The sequence below is a fragment of the Pagrus pagrus genome (genome assembly GCF_965226575.1).
Source record: "Pagrus pagrus genome assembly, chromosome: 12".
NCBI lineage: Eukaryota > Metazoa > Chordata > Actinopteri > Spariformes > Sparidae > Pagrus > Pagrus pagrus.
Genome location: NC_140196.1, coordinates 30418147 through 30431157, shown reverse-complemented (window position 1 = coordinate 30431157; position 13011 = coordinate 30418147). Strand labels below are relative to the sequence as shown.

The 13011-nt window shown below is 44.9% G+C and overlaps 1 protein-coding gene across 1 annotated transcript in view; it reads left to right on the top strand.

Annotated features, from left to right (window-relative positions):
• chd7 (chromodomain helicase DNA binding protein 7) overlaps positions 1 to 4364 on the top strand; it is an 87342-nt gene extending 82978 nt beyond the window's left edge. The window contains exons 40-41 of the mRNA XM_084369231.1: positions 683 to 860; positions 1078 to 4364. Of these exons, the coding sequence (XP_084225357.1) occupies positions 683 to 860; positions 1078 to 2117 (1218 nt within the window). The 3' untranslated portion in view covers positions 2118 to 4364. The remainder of the gene's footprint in view (positions 1 to 682; positions 861 to 1077) is intronic.
• The last annotated feature ends 8647 nt before the right edge of the window (positions 4365 to 13011 follow it).

Sequence of the window (13011 nt, the reverse complement as noted above, 5' to 3'; positions counted from 1 at the left end):
ATGCATTTTGACCCTTAAGTACGCTTGTACGAATTGCTGCTCTCCACATACGCATTTTGTTGCATCTCGCAGTTCGCCAGTTTCAGTTTCTATGCAAGTTTTTGATTCTGCCGCTGAGCCACAACAATCTGCTTGTAAGTGGAGTGAAAAGCTTTTGGCCAATCAGAGCCCTACATTTTAACACCCTCGCCCACCTGCCCCTCCTAGCCAAATGCTTCGCACGTTCAATTCAATTCAGTGCCTCAAGCAAGTCAGGGTGGCCGGATAACTGATCCCTCTTCACCCACTTGCTGTCACTGCTAATCGCCTGCATCCCTTTAGTTCTCAGCCAATGCAAACAGCATTGAAAAGGTAAAATTAATGCGTTGAGTTTACCCGACAGTGTTGTTAACCACTCGTCAAAGTTACCGTTCAACGATGTTGTGTGTGTGTGTGTGTGTTGCAAATAGTAGGCTAACCGTAACGCTTCCCCGAATCCATTACTGCTACAGACAAAACTGTACACATAAAATTTCTTCAAGGTTGGCAGGTCTGCAACTTGTTTTTAATACATATCACTGCTCCTGTACTGTCCTGTTCTCTAAATGAACTGGTGCTTACACATTGCTTCCTCACGGCTCCTTGGGGCTCATAGTTCCCTTGTGATTTGAACTTGTTTTCTAACTGAAGTCCTCCTCCACAGGGTTTCCTCCCAGAAGCCATGTTCGACCGCCTTCTGACCGGTCCTGTAGTAAGGGAGGAGGGTGTCCGTCGTCGGGGACGACGACCCAAATCTGAGATTGCCAAGGCAGCGGCCGCTGCCCAGGCAGCAGCAGCTCAGGCTGCCCAGGCATCACTGGCCTCTGCTGCTTCATCTGCAGGTACAAAGTCATCACACAGTAATAATATTAGGGACAATTGGTACTGTCAGGAGTGTGTCACTTTATTTATGCCATATTATTTTGTTAAAGAAAACACAGTCAATAATAATAATAACAATATGAAATGGGGGCTATTTTCTAGCAGTTTGTGTTTGTGCTGTAAAAGCTTAATTTTGACTGTGTGTGTGTGTGTGTGTGTGTGTGTGTGTGTGTGTAGGAGGCATCAACCCTCTGCTGTTGAACAGTCTGTTCGGAGGGATGGACCTGTCGTCCCTTCAGAGCCTCCAGTCTCTCCAGTTGGCTGCTGGTCTGATGGCCTTCCCTCCACCCACTGACCCCAAGCAGGCTGCTGCCAGTGCCGCCGCTGCCGCCTCCATGCTGCCTCTCATGCTGCCTGGCATGGGAGGCCTGCCTAACATGGCCGCCGCCCTCCCCAGCATGTTCAGCCTAGGCGGACTGTTTGGTGGTGGCTTGGCGACGGCTGCTGCAGCGCCATCCAACTCAGCTGTCGCCATTGCATCAGGGAACACCAATGGAACAATGGAGGGGGAGAGTGACGAGACGGTGACGGCAAAGAGGAAGAGAGAGGGAGAAGAAAAAAAGGATGGAGAGAATTGTGAGGAAGTGTTGAATGAGGAGGAGGAGGAGCAGGGGGAGGCTGTGGAGGAGGGAGAAGTGAAGAAGTCAAAGAAGAAGAAGAAGGAGGGAAGAGCAGAGAAAATGGAGAAAGCAGTTCATGATGATGCTGCTGCAGCTCCACAGATCCCAACTGCTGATTCGTCAGCTGAGGCAAACATCAACGGTGACGCAGCAGCCCTGTTAGCTGCAGCCGGCATGTCCGCCAATTCTCTGGCGTTCAACCCCTTCCTCCTCTCCACCATGGCTCCTGGCCTCCTATACCCCTCCATGTTCCTACCTCCGGCCCTCGGGGGGCTCAGTCTGCCTGGCTTCCCTACCGCTGCCACCCTCGCCGAGCTGCAAAGCGCCATGGCCGGAGCGCTGGGGGGCAACATCGTGACCATGAACCCCCAGAGAGAAGAGGAGAAGAAGGGAGGGCTGAAAGCTACAGGAGAGGAGGAGGAGGAGGAAGAGGATGAGGAAGAGGAGGACGAGGAGGAGGAGGAAGGTGGAGAGAGTGACTTGGCTGAGGAAAAGGAGGGCGGAGCGGAGGAGATGAGAGGCGAGGTTTCAGCCCTGGAGGACGGAGGAGAGGAGGAGGAGGCAGCGTCATCTCCACAGAAGGACAAGAGTGACTGAATCAAACACAGGACTGACTGGCCTTGGACATTTCCTCACCTCTGATCTCCCCCGCTCCTCCCCCTCACCACGTTTACACACCACCACCACAAATATCCAAACTAGTATGAATTTCTTTCCTTTACATTGTTGTTGGTGATTTCTTTCTCACTCTTGTTTCGTTTTTTTTGGCCAGCTATATTAAGTCAGAGGACGAGGTGTGTGCGTTAAGTTAAATCTCTCTGATGGAAACTGTAGTCAGGGAAAATCCTCAACTCTTCAAAGACTGTTTCTTTCTCTCTGGTTGGCCTGAGTGCACTGTGAACGTGCACCCTCACTTTTCTCTCCCACAATCCCTCAAATAGGACTTCACGAGGTTCCAATAGTGCTATTATTATTATTATTATTATTACTACTATTATTATTATTATTATTGCTGCTTTCAGCTCTCAGATCTTTATTTTATATTTCTGCTTCCTCCTTCTTCGTCTGGACTGTTTTGTTGTTGGTTATTGGCAGCATCTCATCTGAAGAGGAGAAATGCCCACTAGTAGCTTTTTTTCAAACATCAGTTCTCATAAAACAGCATTACAGCTAATCCAGCTGTCTGTCTGACAAAGCTGCTGCAAAAGGGATTGTGGGTAATGGAGTTGATTGAGCTGTTCTGTTTCAGAGCAGGTTTTTAGTTCTCACATATCAGACCAGGTTGACTCTACGGAGGAAAATGAAACCAGACTGGCCTAAAACTCAGTCTCACACACTGACAACCACAACACACGCATATCCCAACACATGCTCCATCATCAGCTGCACACACACACTCACACCTTTAGTTTTTCCAGTCCACCACCACACACACTAACCCCCCTAACCCTCTCTGTTTTGTGACTGTTTCTGGGTGGACTCGTCTCTGCAGCTGTTTTCCTTTGAGGGTATGTGTGTGTGCTTGTGCGTGTGAGCATGCATGCTGAATCCATACTGTTAACCCAGTCCCACACTGTTTGAATACCAGTCTTGAATCTTTCCACTGCCACATCTGAATCCTGTCCCTCTCCCTCTTTGCGGGGCAGCTGGTTTTGGCTCATGGGTGGCAGGAGGGCTGGGTCTGCCCCCAATCAGGCCTTCTGATTGGTCCGCTTCATGCCACCAGAACCAGCCGTCGCTGTTTGGAGGTTTCTGTGAATGGGTTTGGAGCTGTGGTCCACACAGGGATGTGTTGTTTCAGGTTTATTCTTTAAAGGGGGCACATGAGATGGTTGATTTTCCCGGTCACTGCCACGTTGAATCCTTTTTTTAATCTTTATTTGTATTGTTTTCCTTCATATCCCGGTAGCTTCAGACCAAGTGCTGCTCCCTAGTGACCCTCTCTTTAAAGACTGTTTCTCTAGTCACACACACTGACACCAGGCCTGGCCTAAACAGGACTGACACACATTTTCAACAGAGTTGGAAATTCACAAGTTTCTATATGAAGTTCAACTCTGGTCGTTGAGTAAGTGTTGAATACTTGAAAAGTGCGAGTGGTGCTTGATGCGTTTCTATTTCAAAGGCCAGTTCAAGTGTCTGAAATAAATCAAGTGCCGCGAGTAGCTAAAACATTTGAAAGTACATTCGAACACACTGTGGCCAGGTCTTATTAACATTTGCTATCACAGCCAGCCCAGCAGATGCAGAGTGGGAGAAGTGGGAGAGGGAGAGGGGGAGAGATCTCCCTCCCTGTCAGAGCCCCTCATTCTCCTCTCTAATGCTGAGACAGCAATAACCAAGGCAGCTTTTGAATGTTCCAACATCACTCTCCCAACACACACACACACACACACACACACACACACACACACACACACACACACACACTATATGAATAACCACAAGTGTCGTATGAATAGAAAAACAAAACTAAAACTGTAAATGATGACAAATAAGTACTGCAATCAATTTTGTCTCACTCTGTTCCTGTTGATGCACTGGTGTTAAAGAGTTAAAATAATCAGGTACCTTTATTACTTAGCTACGTTTCTTGAAAAAATGGACTTTTTGTTACTTTTAGCCAGCAAGCTGAAGAGCATTACCTCAAAATTCTTATCTAGCCTTGAAGTTTACAGACATACCATGTAAATGTTTTGTTTTTTTCCCTCTTTTTTTTTTTGTTTTTGTTTTTTTTTTGGTGTTTATTGTTTTGTTTTGTTTTTTGGAGACATCATGTATGATGAATTGTAGCTATGATGCTTTTAATAAAAGTGAATCATGATATTCGCCTAGGAAACCAAACCTCAGCCTGCATGTCATTATTTACCTTCAGCCCACTTTTAGGAACATTTTCTGATGCCACTCTGTGAAGTATTTGCTTTCCATGACATCCGACTCAAGCAGCTCAACTTACTGAGTCTGCTGGAGTGAAAACCAGATGAGAACTCCAAAAAGCTGGTAAGTGGACTTAAGAATCAGAGGTTCCCTGTGGAGATGAACACAGTCAGCACTTTGACACTGAGGCCTGACAAATGTGAGAATATGAAATCCACATTTCCTTCCATTATCAGGACTGAATATCACCTCCACCGTTTGAACAGCAGAATGTGTGAACGACATAGGAGCCCACTCCAGGTGTATTTTTAGTTTTGCAACTTGCACTTATCATGAATATTATCTTCAATAGATTCAGAACTAGCCTGAGAATCAGAAATTGCTAATAGCTCATTCAATTTACTTCTAATGATGCCATTCTGCCAAAATGTTTGCAAACCGAAAAGACAGAGCTCAAGTTGTAGCTCACAGCTCACCTACTGGGATTCACTCTGGTTTAGAGTCAGATTTGAATTGCAACTATTGGTTTTTAACAGAAATAAATGCTGTAACTAAAGATTATTTCCATTAAAACCAATCAAACCAAACCAATTTCTCAAACTGTTCTGTCTATAAAATGGTGAAAAACAACCATAACATCCCATAGCCCACAGTGGTGTCAAGGTTACCTTAAGTACATAAGTGCTATGATGCAAGTGTTAAGGTAGGAACATACAAGTGTATATGATTTTTATTTATTTTTTGGGGGTGGGGAGGGAGTCATGCTATGCGGGGTCGAGGTGAAGTCTGAACAAGTGAGTCTTTGGGAAAGATGGCGAGTGACTCGCCATCTTTCGCGTCCTGACATTGGTCAGGAGTTCGTTCCACCACTGAGGCGCCAGAACAGAGAAGAGTCGTGACTTTGCTGAGCAACCTTTGTTGTCTCTTAGCGATGGCAGTACCATCGGCCAGCTGATGTAGTAGAGCGAAGTGCTCGGTCAGTATTGGCCAACACCATGGTCTTGAATCTGATGTGGGCCACAACAGGAAGTCAGTGGAGGTCATGGAGGAGGGGGGTCACGTGGGAGAATTTGGGTAGATTGAAAAAAAGGCGCGCTGCAGCATTCTGGAACGTTGCAACGGTTTAGTCGCAGAGGCTGGGAGTCCAGCCAAGAGCGAATTGCAGTAGTCCAGGCGGGAGATGACCAGCAATTGAACCAGGAGTTGCGTTGCATCCTTTGTGAGGAAAGACCGGATCCTGCGGATGTTGTAGAGGGGAAATCTGCAGGATTGGGCCACCGCGGTGATGTTGGGGGTGCAGGATAGTCCGTCGTCGAGGATTACACCCAGGTTCCTTGCAGTCGATAAAGGCGATACCGTGACGTCCTCGACAGTGAACGACAGGTCCATGTGAGAGCAATCTTTCCCCGGGATGAAGAGGAGTTCAGTTTTACTAAGGTTGAGCTTGAGATGATGCGCAGTTGTCCAAGCGGAGATGTTTGCCAGACATTCCGAGATGCGCATGGCAACGTGGGTGTTGGAGGAGGATGGGGGAAAGAGAGGAACAGTCGGGTGTCGTCAGCATAAAAGTGGTAAGAGAATCCATGTGATGTGATTGCAGAGCCTAGTGATCTAGTGTATAGTGAAAACAGAAGCGGTCCTAGTACTGAGCCTTGAAGGACACCAGTTTCCAGGGAGCAGGGTTTGGACAAGGAGCCATTCCACATGACTTGAGAGGTGCGATTTGTCAGGTATGATGTGAACCAGGTTAGAGCAGAGTCAGCGATGCCAAGTTCAGCCAAAGTGGAGAGGAGGATTTGGTGGTTGAGGAGGGCTGTCTCAGTGGAGTGAGCAGTCCTGAAGCCTGACTGATTAGGGTCAAGGAGGTCGTTTCGTGAAAGGTAGGAGGACAGTTGGTTGTAGACGGCATGTTCCAGGGTTTTAGAGAGGAACGAGAGAAGAGATACAAGTCTGTAGTTTTGGCTGTTAGCCAAGTCTAGGGTGGGTTTCTTTAGGAGTGGCTTTACTGTATCTGTCTTGAAAGGAGCTGGAATACGGCCTGAAGTGAGGGAGGAGTTGAGAGGATCAGTTCACCCAATAATGAAAACCCAGTCATCATCTCCTCCCTCCATGGAGCTTCACAGTAAAACAGAGTTGCAGCATTCTGCTAAACAACTGAGCAACTGGAGACTTGATTTAAAATGGAAAAACATCTGGAGAAAAAAAAAGTCTCCGGACGGCCCGTGATTAGAGACGTAATTTACACCCTCAACATGTGATCGAGCTTTAGACTGGATACACAAGAACACTTTTAGCACAGCAGCCACGGGGTTTTTCGGTTGATCTTTAACTTTTAAAAACAAGTCCCCATCTACTTCAGTTATTTAGGAGAATGATAAAGAACGATGCGTTCATAGAAAAATGTATGTTGCAGGAGTTTGTTTACAGCCCCTATAGGCCTCAGTAGTCATTATGTTAAACTGGACCAGAGCAGACTGCTGTGAGTAAACTACACTGCTCAAAAACATTAAGGGAACACTTACAGTATTACACCAACTCAACTCACCAACTTCAAGGATATCAATCTGTCCATTTAGGAAGCACAAGTGATTGTGAATCAGTTTCACCTGCTTTGGTGCAAATGAAAGTGACAACATGACAGGTGCAATGGAGAGGCAAAAGCAAGAATCAGAATTCCTTTATTTATCCAGCAAATGTGGAAATTTCTGTGTTACAGCAGTCAGGACAGGAATATTACAATAAACAATAATAAAAGTAAAAAATAAACGATATAATAAAAAGATAAGAAATAGAATAGACTTGTATATACATAATATTTTCAATATGAACAGTGTAATTATAAACGGTGTGGGCAGTGTACTTTTATTTACAAATAATAAATATGGGTATTAAAAATTGTCCAGTGAAAGTGAGAATGAGAATGGGATATGTGTGGAGTTTGAGTGCACATGTGAGGTCTACTGGGAGCAGTGCTGGTTGTACAGTCGGACAGCAGCAGGAAGGAAGGACCTGCGATACCTCTCCTTCACACACTTAGGGTGTATCAGTCTGTTGCTGAAGGAGCTGACCAGTGCGGTGATAGCGACCTGCAGGGGGTGGGACTCCTTCACCAGCAGCGATGACAGCTTGTCCATCATCCTGCTCTCTCCCACCACCTGCACTGGGTCAAGAGGGCATCCCAGGATGGAGCTGGCCTTCTTGATAAGTTTATCAAGTCTCTTCCTACCTGCTGCCGGGATGATGCTGCTCCAGCAGACTACACCATAGAAAATGGCTGATGCCACCACAGAGTCATAGAAAGTTGTCAGGAGTGCCACCTGCACTCCAAAGGACCTGAGCTTCCTCAGCAGATGGGGTCTGCTCTGACCTTTCTTGTATGTTGCTGCAGTGTGATGAGTCCAGTCCAGTTTATTGTTCAGGTGAACTCCCAGGTACTTGTAAGATGTCACCATCTCAATGTCCATTTCCAGGATGTTCACCTGTTGTACCGGTTGTGCCTGCGGAAATCCACCACCAGCTATTTGGTCTCCCCGGCGTTGAGCTGGAGGTGGTTCCGCTGGCACCAGTCCACAAAGTCCTTAATAAGTTCTCTAGACAACCCTCAAAAAGGGAATGGTTTTGTATGTGGTGGCCACAGACAATTGCTCTTTCCTTATCCTTCTTGACTGATTCTTCTCTAGTTTTCTGTTCTGCTAGTGTCCTTGTCACTTCTGGTAGCATGAGGTGGTACCTGCAGCCCAATCAGGTTGCACAGGTAGTCCAGCTCCTCCAGGATGGTTAGACTGTGATTTCAATTTTTTACTTTGATTTTCAGTGTTATTTTGAATCCAGCCCTCAGTGGGTTGATGATTTTGGTTTCCACTGACCGTTGTAACGTCATTTTGTTCTCAACAAATTAAACAATGTACATCAGCAAAGATTTTCAACTTGAATAATTTGTTCATGAAGATCTGATGTTCTGTTTTGGGTTTTAAGTTGTGCATTCAACGTTGTCCAATATGGATGCTGTGGTCATAGAACAGTAAGTGTCAGCATTGAAGAGGAGAACAGTGAGAGTGAACTAACATGTCAGGTCACATGGAGGTGAAAGATGAAGTGTGTGTGTGTGTGTGCATGCGCACTAGCCAGCTGTCAGAAATGGCCTCTCCCACTGGAGCTACTGACAAAACACAAACTGACAGCTAGACTCCACTGTGTGCGTCTCTGTGTGTCTCTGTGTGTGTGTGTCTGAAGGAGGGACCTGTCTCGGCTAATATGGCTAAAAAGCCTACCAGGATAGTGATGCCAGTCAGTATTGATAATTATTGATCATTTTTAATGACCTGTCCAATTTTTATCATTTGTGAAGACCCGGTGAAATATTTATTTTGAATTCAACCACTTTATAAAGGCACACAGGTTATAATTATGTCAACACAAAAATGAAAAACGCACAAATAAAAGTACTGTCATAACGGCGAGCTGATCGCTCTGATCAGCCTCATTTCATCACTCTGGTGTTGATACTCGTGTGTTTCTTGCGGTTGGTTTGTAAAACTCTCTGCAGCTTCGTGGGTTTAAAATTGTGTTTTGTTTTAGTTTACTAAGCTAACTAACAGGTTAGCTTGGTAGCTTACTACTTGGTGATGTAGCTAGCTTGATAGCTAGTTTCTGGTTGGCTACTTTGTGAAATCAATTGAGGTTCTGTTTTATCATGTTAATTATGATGTACAGTATTCATTTGAAAATAAGCCCATGGACTTTGTCATTCATTTTCTAATTCATTCATTTTTTTCTCCTTAGGAATGTCAAAAGAACAAAGCATGGTGCTGTCAGGAGACGTTCACTGTGTCAGTAACCAACAACATTAGTGTGAAGGATGAAAATTATAACAACAATATTTTAGATGTGAACAGTTAAGTGACGAGGCCGTCTGTCTGCTGAGTGATAATCTGTTTCCAGACATCACGTCTCTTAATATTCTAATGAGGTGATCACACACACGCACACACGCACACACACCCCCAAGAGCATGTACTGAATATAATGTCCTCATATGTATAGAACTACAAACATACGTGTGTGTGTGAGTGAGGGTGTGTTTACTCGAGCAGACAGTAGAGGTTTTGTGTGTGTGTGTGTGTGTGTGTGTGCGTGTGTGCGCGCGCGCGCGCGCGCGTGCGTGTGCGTGTTACAGACGTCTGGCCTAATCGCCTTGTTGGAGGAAGTGGGACGTGAAATCCACCAGCCACCCCACACAACTGACTCACGCATGCATACAGTGTCTCGTCTTCTACCCTCGTTTCTCCTTCCAGGAATTTATAAAAGAAAAACTGATTGGTCCAGTTATGTACAGTACATATCCTTATACATGTTCATCTATCCATCGACTCTGACCACTTATCCATAACAGGGTTGGGGGGGGGGGGGTCCCAGCAGACATTGGGTAAGTGGCAGGGTACACTCTGAACACGTCACTGGTTCATCACAGGGCATCTACATAGACATGAATTATGAATGTCTTTCATACAGGATATCTGAAGCTCTGACTATAATAGTTTTATTGATTTTAAATACACTGAAGCAAGCAAATGTTTTTCCTGTGGATTAATGCCGCTGATACTTTATCAATTGTCTCAGTTTGCCTCAACAAGTCACGGTGGTGAACACAGTGGTGAACACAGTGGTGAACTGGGGATTAAGAGTTTTACCCAGCTTGTGAAAATACAGACAGAACTTCAACTATATATTGTGCAGTTTGCCTCAAGTATGAAAGATTAAAGATTAAACATGACACTTAAAGGGGAACTACCGTTTTTTACAACCTGGACCTTATTTCTAGCATAAAATATGATCATTTACTCACCCAGATAACTTTGGTGTCATTTGGAGTCGTTCGGACAAAATTAGATCCAGTGGAGCGCCGCGTATATCCATATAATGCGAGTGATCCAGGCACTGAAGCGCAGCCTCTATATAACAGATTATCTAAGGTCCAGGTTGTAAAAAACGGTAGTTCCCCTTTAACTTTAGTCTTTGTTGTTACTTGATAACTGCTAATAAATAGAACAAGCTAAAACTGACTTTCACAAGTAGACTTCATTGAACCCTGTCATGCTTGAGACTTAATATGTTCAATAGAGAGCCGACATTACAAACTGAGTGTGTTGGGTTTGAAAGATGTTGGTGTTGATGATGCAGGGGAGGGTCCAATCATAGAAGCTATCAAGTTGCATTGCAGGACATGTAGGATGCTATGCACAGGGGAGCACAAGTGGGTGCAGGTACATTTGCTATTTACACAATGTGGGCATCAAAATGACAACTGCATCAGTCTGAAGCTAGCAGTTGCCGTGTTTCCATAAATAATTTTTATATGCATTTTGAAGAATATCACATTAGAAATTCCATAGAAACGGCAAAATTTGCAAAACTTCCCTTAATTCGCACAAAAGGTTTCTACGCTCGCTCGAGTATGGAGAGAATTTTGTTCCTTTATTATTCAATCAATAATAGATAGATTTGAAACCAAAAAAGAGATTTGAGAGCAAAAGAGAGTAAGTGGCAATCACATTTTTTTTTTTGAGATCGAAAGAGAACAGGTTGCAATTGAAAAAAAAATATGAGAGAGCATATTTCTTCAACTTCAATCAAAACTAATGTTTGTAAGTAAAAACATACGACCATTTTGCTTATAAATCAGTCCTCTTTGGTTGCAAGTTCTAAAGTTTTGCTTGTGAATTCAACTGCACTTGATGGGCGGGGCCTACGCTGGTGGATGAGAGAAGAGTTTCTATTGGCTGGTTTGACCTGGCTCCAGCGCCAGCTACGCCTTCCGCATTACACCCACTTCTCCCTTGTGCTGTGCTGCTTGGAGGTAGAGTTTAGATTCTCTGCCCACTATCCTCGGGCTGGGCCCTTGATCAAGCATTTGTGTATGTTTTTTTTTTTTTAATCATTACTTTATTTGTTTGCGATCCATTCCGTTCTGAATAAACAAACAACGCAGTGTACATGCTTCGTCCTTGTTGCATTATTCATTAAGATAATTGTAAACAGACTTCTGTAGTTCAAACAACTCGGAGTTGTAGTCGAGAGCGTCAGTTATAACAGCCCACTGTAACGTAGGCTGGTGAAGGGGAAGGTGATGGTCCACTTTAGTGCGGTGCCTCCGGTTACTCAAGAGACGGCAGGCAACATGTGGGGGTTTCCACACGGCACTTTTATTCATAATACTGACCACACCATGCCAGGTCTCTACGGCACTAGATGTTACAGGCATACATGCAAACGATCCAGGCCGAGGTTCTTGCACCAACACTTTACTAAATATAGACAAAATAAAATGGGGAGTCTTCGCTCTGTCAGCAGTATCCTTTCTCACGGGGAGCGGAAGTACACCTGCTCTTCCTCATCGTACAGGTTACATCACCCACTAAACAAAAGGAGGCTACATTGAATAACTCTGACTGTTACACCACGTATTAAAAAATTGTCGGGTTTAAATCGGGCTCGGGCTCATAATTACAGTTAATGTGTCGGGCCGGGCCGGGCTCGGACACAACAGGCTCGGGTAGGGTCGGGCTTGATTTTTGGGCCTGATCTAAGCTCTACTTGGAGGTAAGTTGATAGCCTGTTGCTCTTGAAACGTTTCCCATAAGTAATGAATTGCGCTATATATCGCTGGCTACAGCCTGCTGTACATTCACAACAACAACAACAACAACAAGTAATGAATTATAATGCCCTGCTGCTGCAAGCACACTGATTAGCAGCATCATGGTTGTCTCTGCTAGTCACGGCCTGAGCAGAGTAGCCTAATGAGTGAGTGAATTACAGGGAGGCGTATACAACGTAGGGCTGTGATTTAAACATTTAGTGTTGCATGGTACTCGCGGTGCCAAAACGTCACGGTTCCTACACAACAGTACTACCGTGGATTACTAAACTACCTCAACTAAACTCCTCCCGGCTCCGTTCTCACTACAGCTATTTAATGTCAACAAACAGTGGTGTTGAAATTTGCGTTTCTCTTCTGTAGCCTACACATTCTACATCTCGGAGGTCAAAAGCATCATTCAGTGTCATTTAAGTTGGACCGTCTGACGCAGCTGCTCCTGTATAGACCAGTAATGCTGGCTGGTTAGAAATATGTGCGTGAATTTGTTAAATTATTCGCCACGTGTGTTTGTTGACATTAGAACAGCTGTAGTGAGAACGGAGCCGGGAGGAGTAGCAGCAGCCCGCTACACAGTGGAAACTGGCACCGCGTTCAGCGGTAGTTTAGTAATCCACGGTAGTACTGTTGTGTAGGAACCGTGACGTTTTGGCACCGCGAGTACCATGCAACACTAAATGTTTAAATCACAGCCCTACGTTGTATACGCCTCCCTGTAATTCACTCACTCATTAGGCTGCTCTGCTCAGGCCGTGACTAGCAGAGACAACCATGATGCTGCTAATCAGTGTGCTTACAGCAGCAGGGCATTATAATTCATTACTTGTTATTGTTGTTGTTGTTGTTGTTGTTGTTGTGAATGTACGGCAGGCTGTAGCCAACGATATATAGCGCAATTCATTACTTATGGGAAACGTTTCAAGAGCAACAGGCTATCAACTTGCCTCCAAGCAGCAC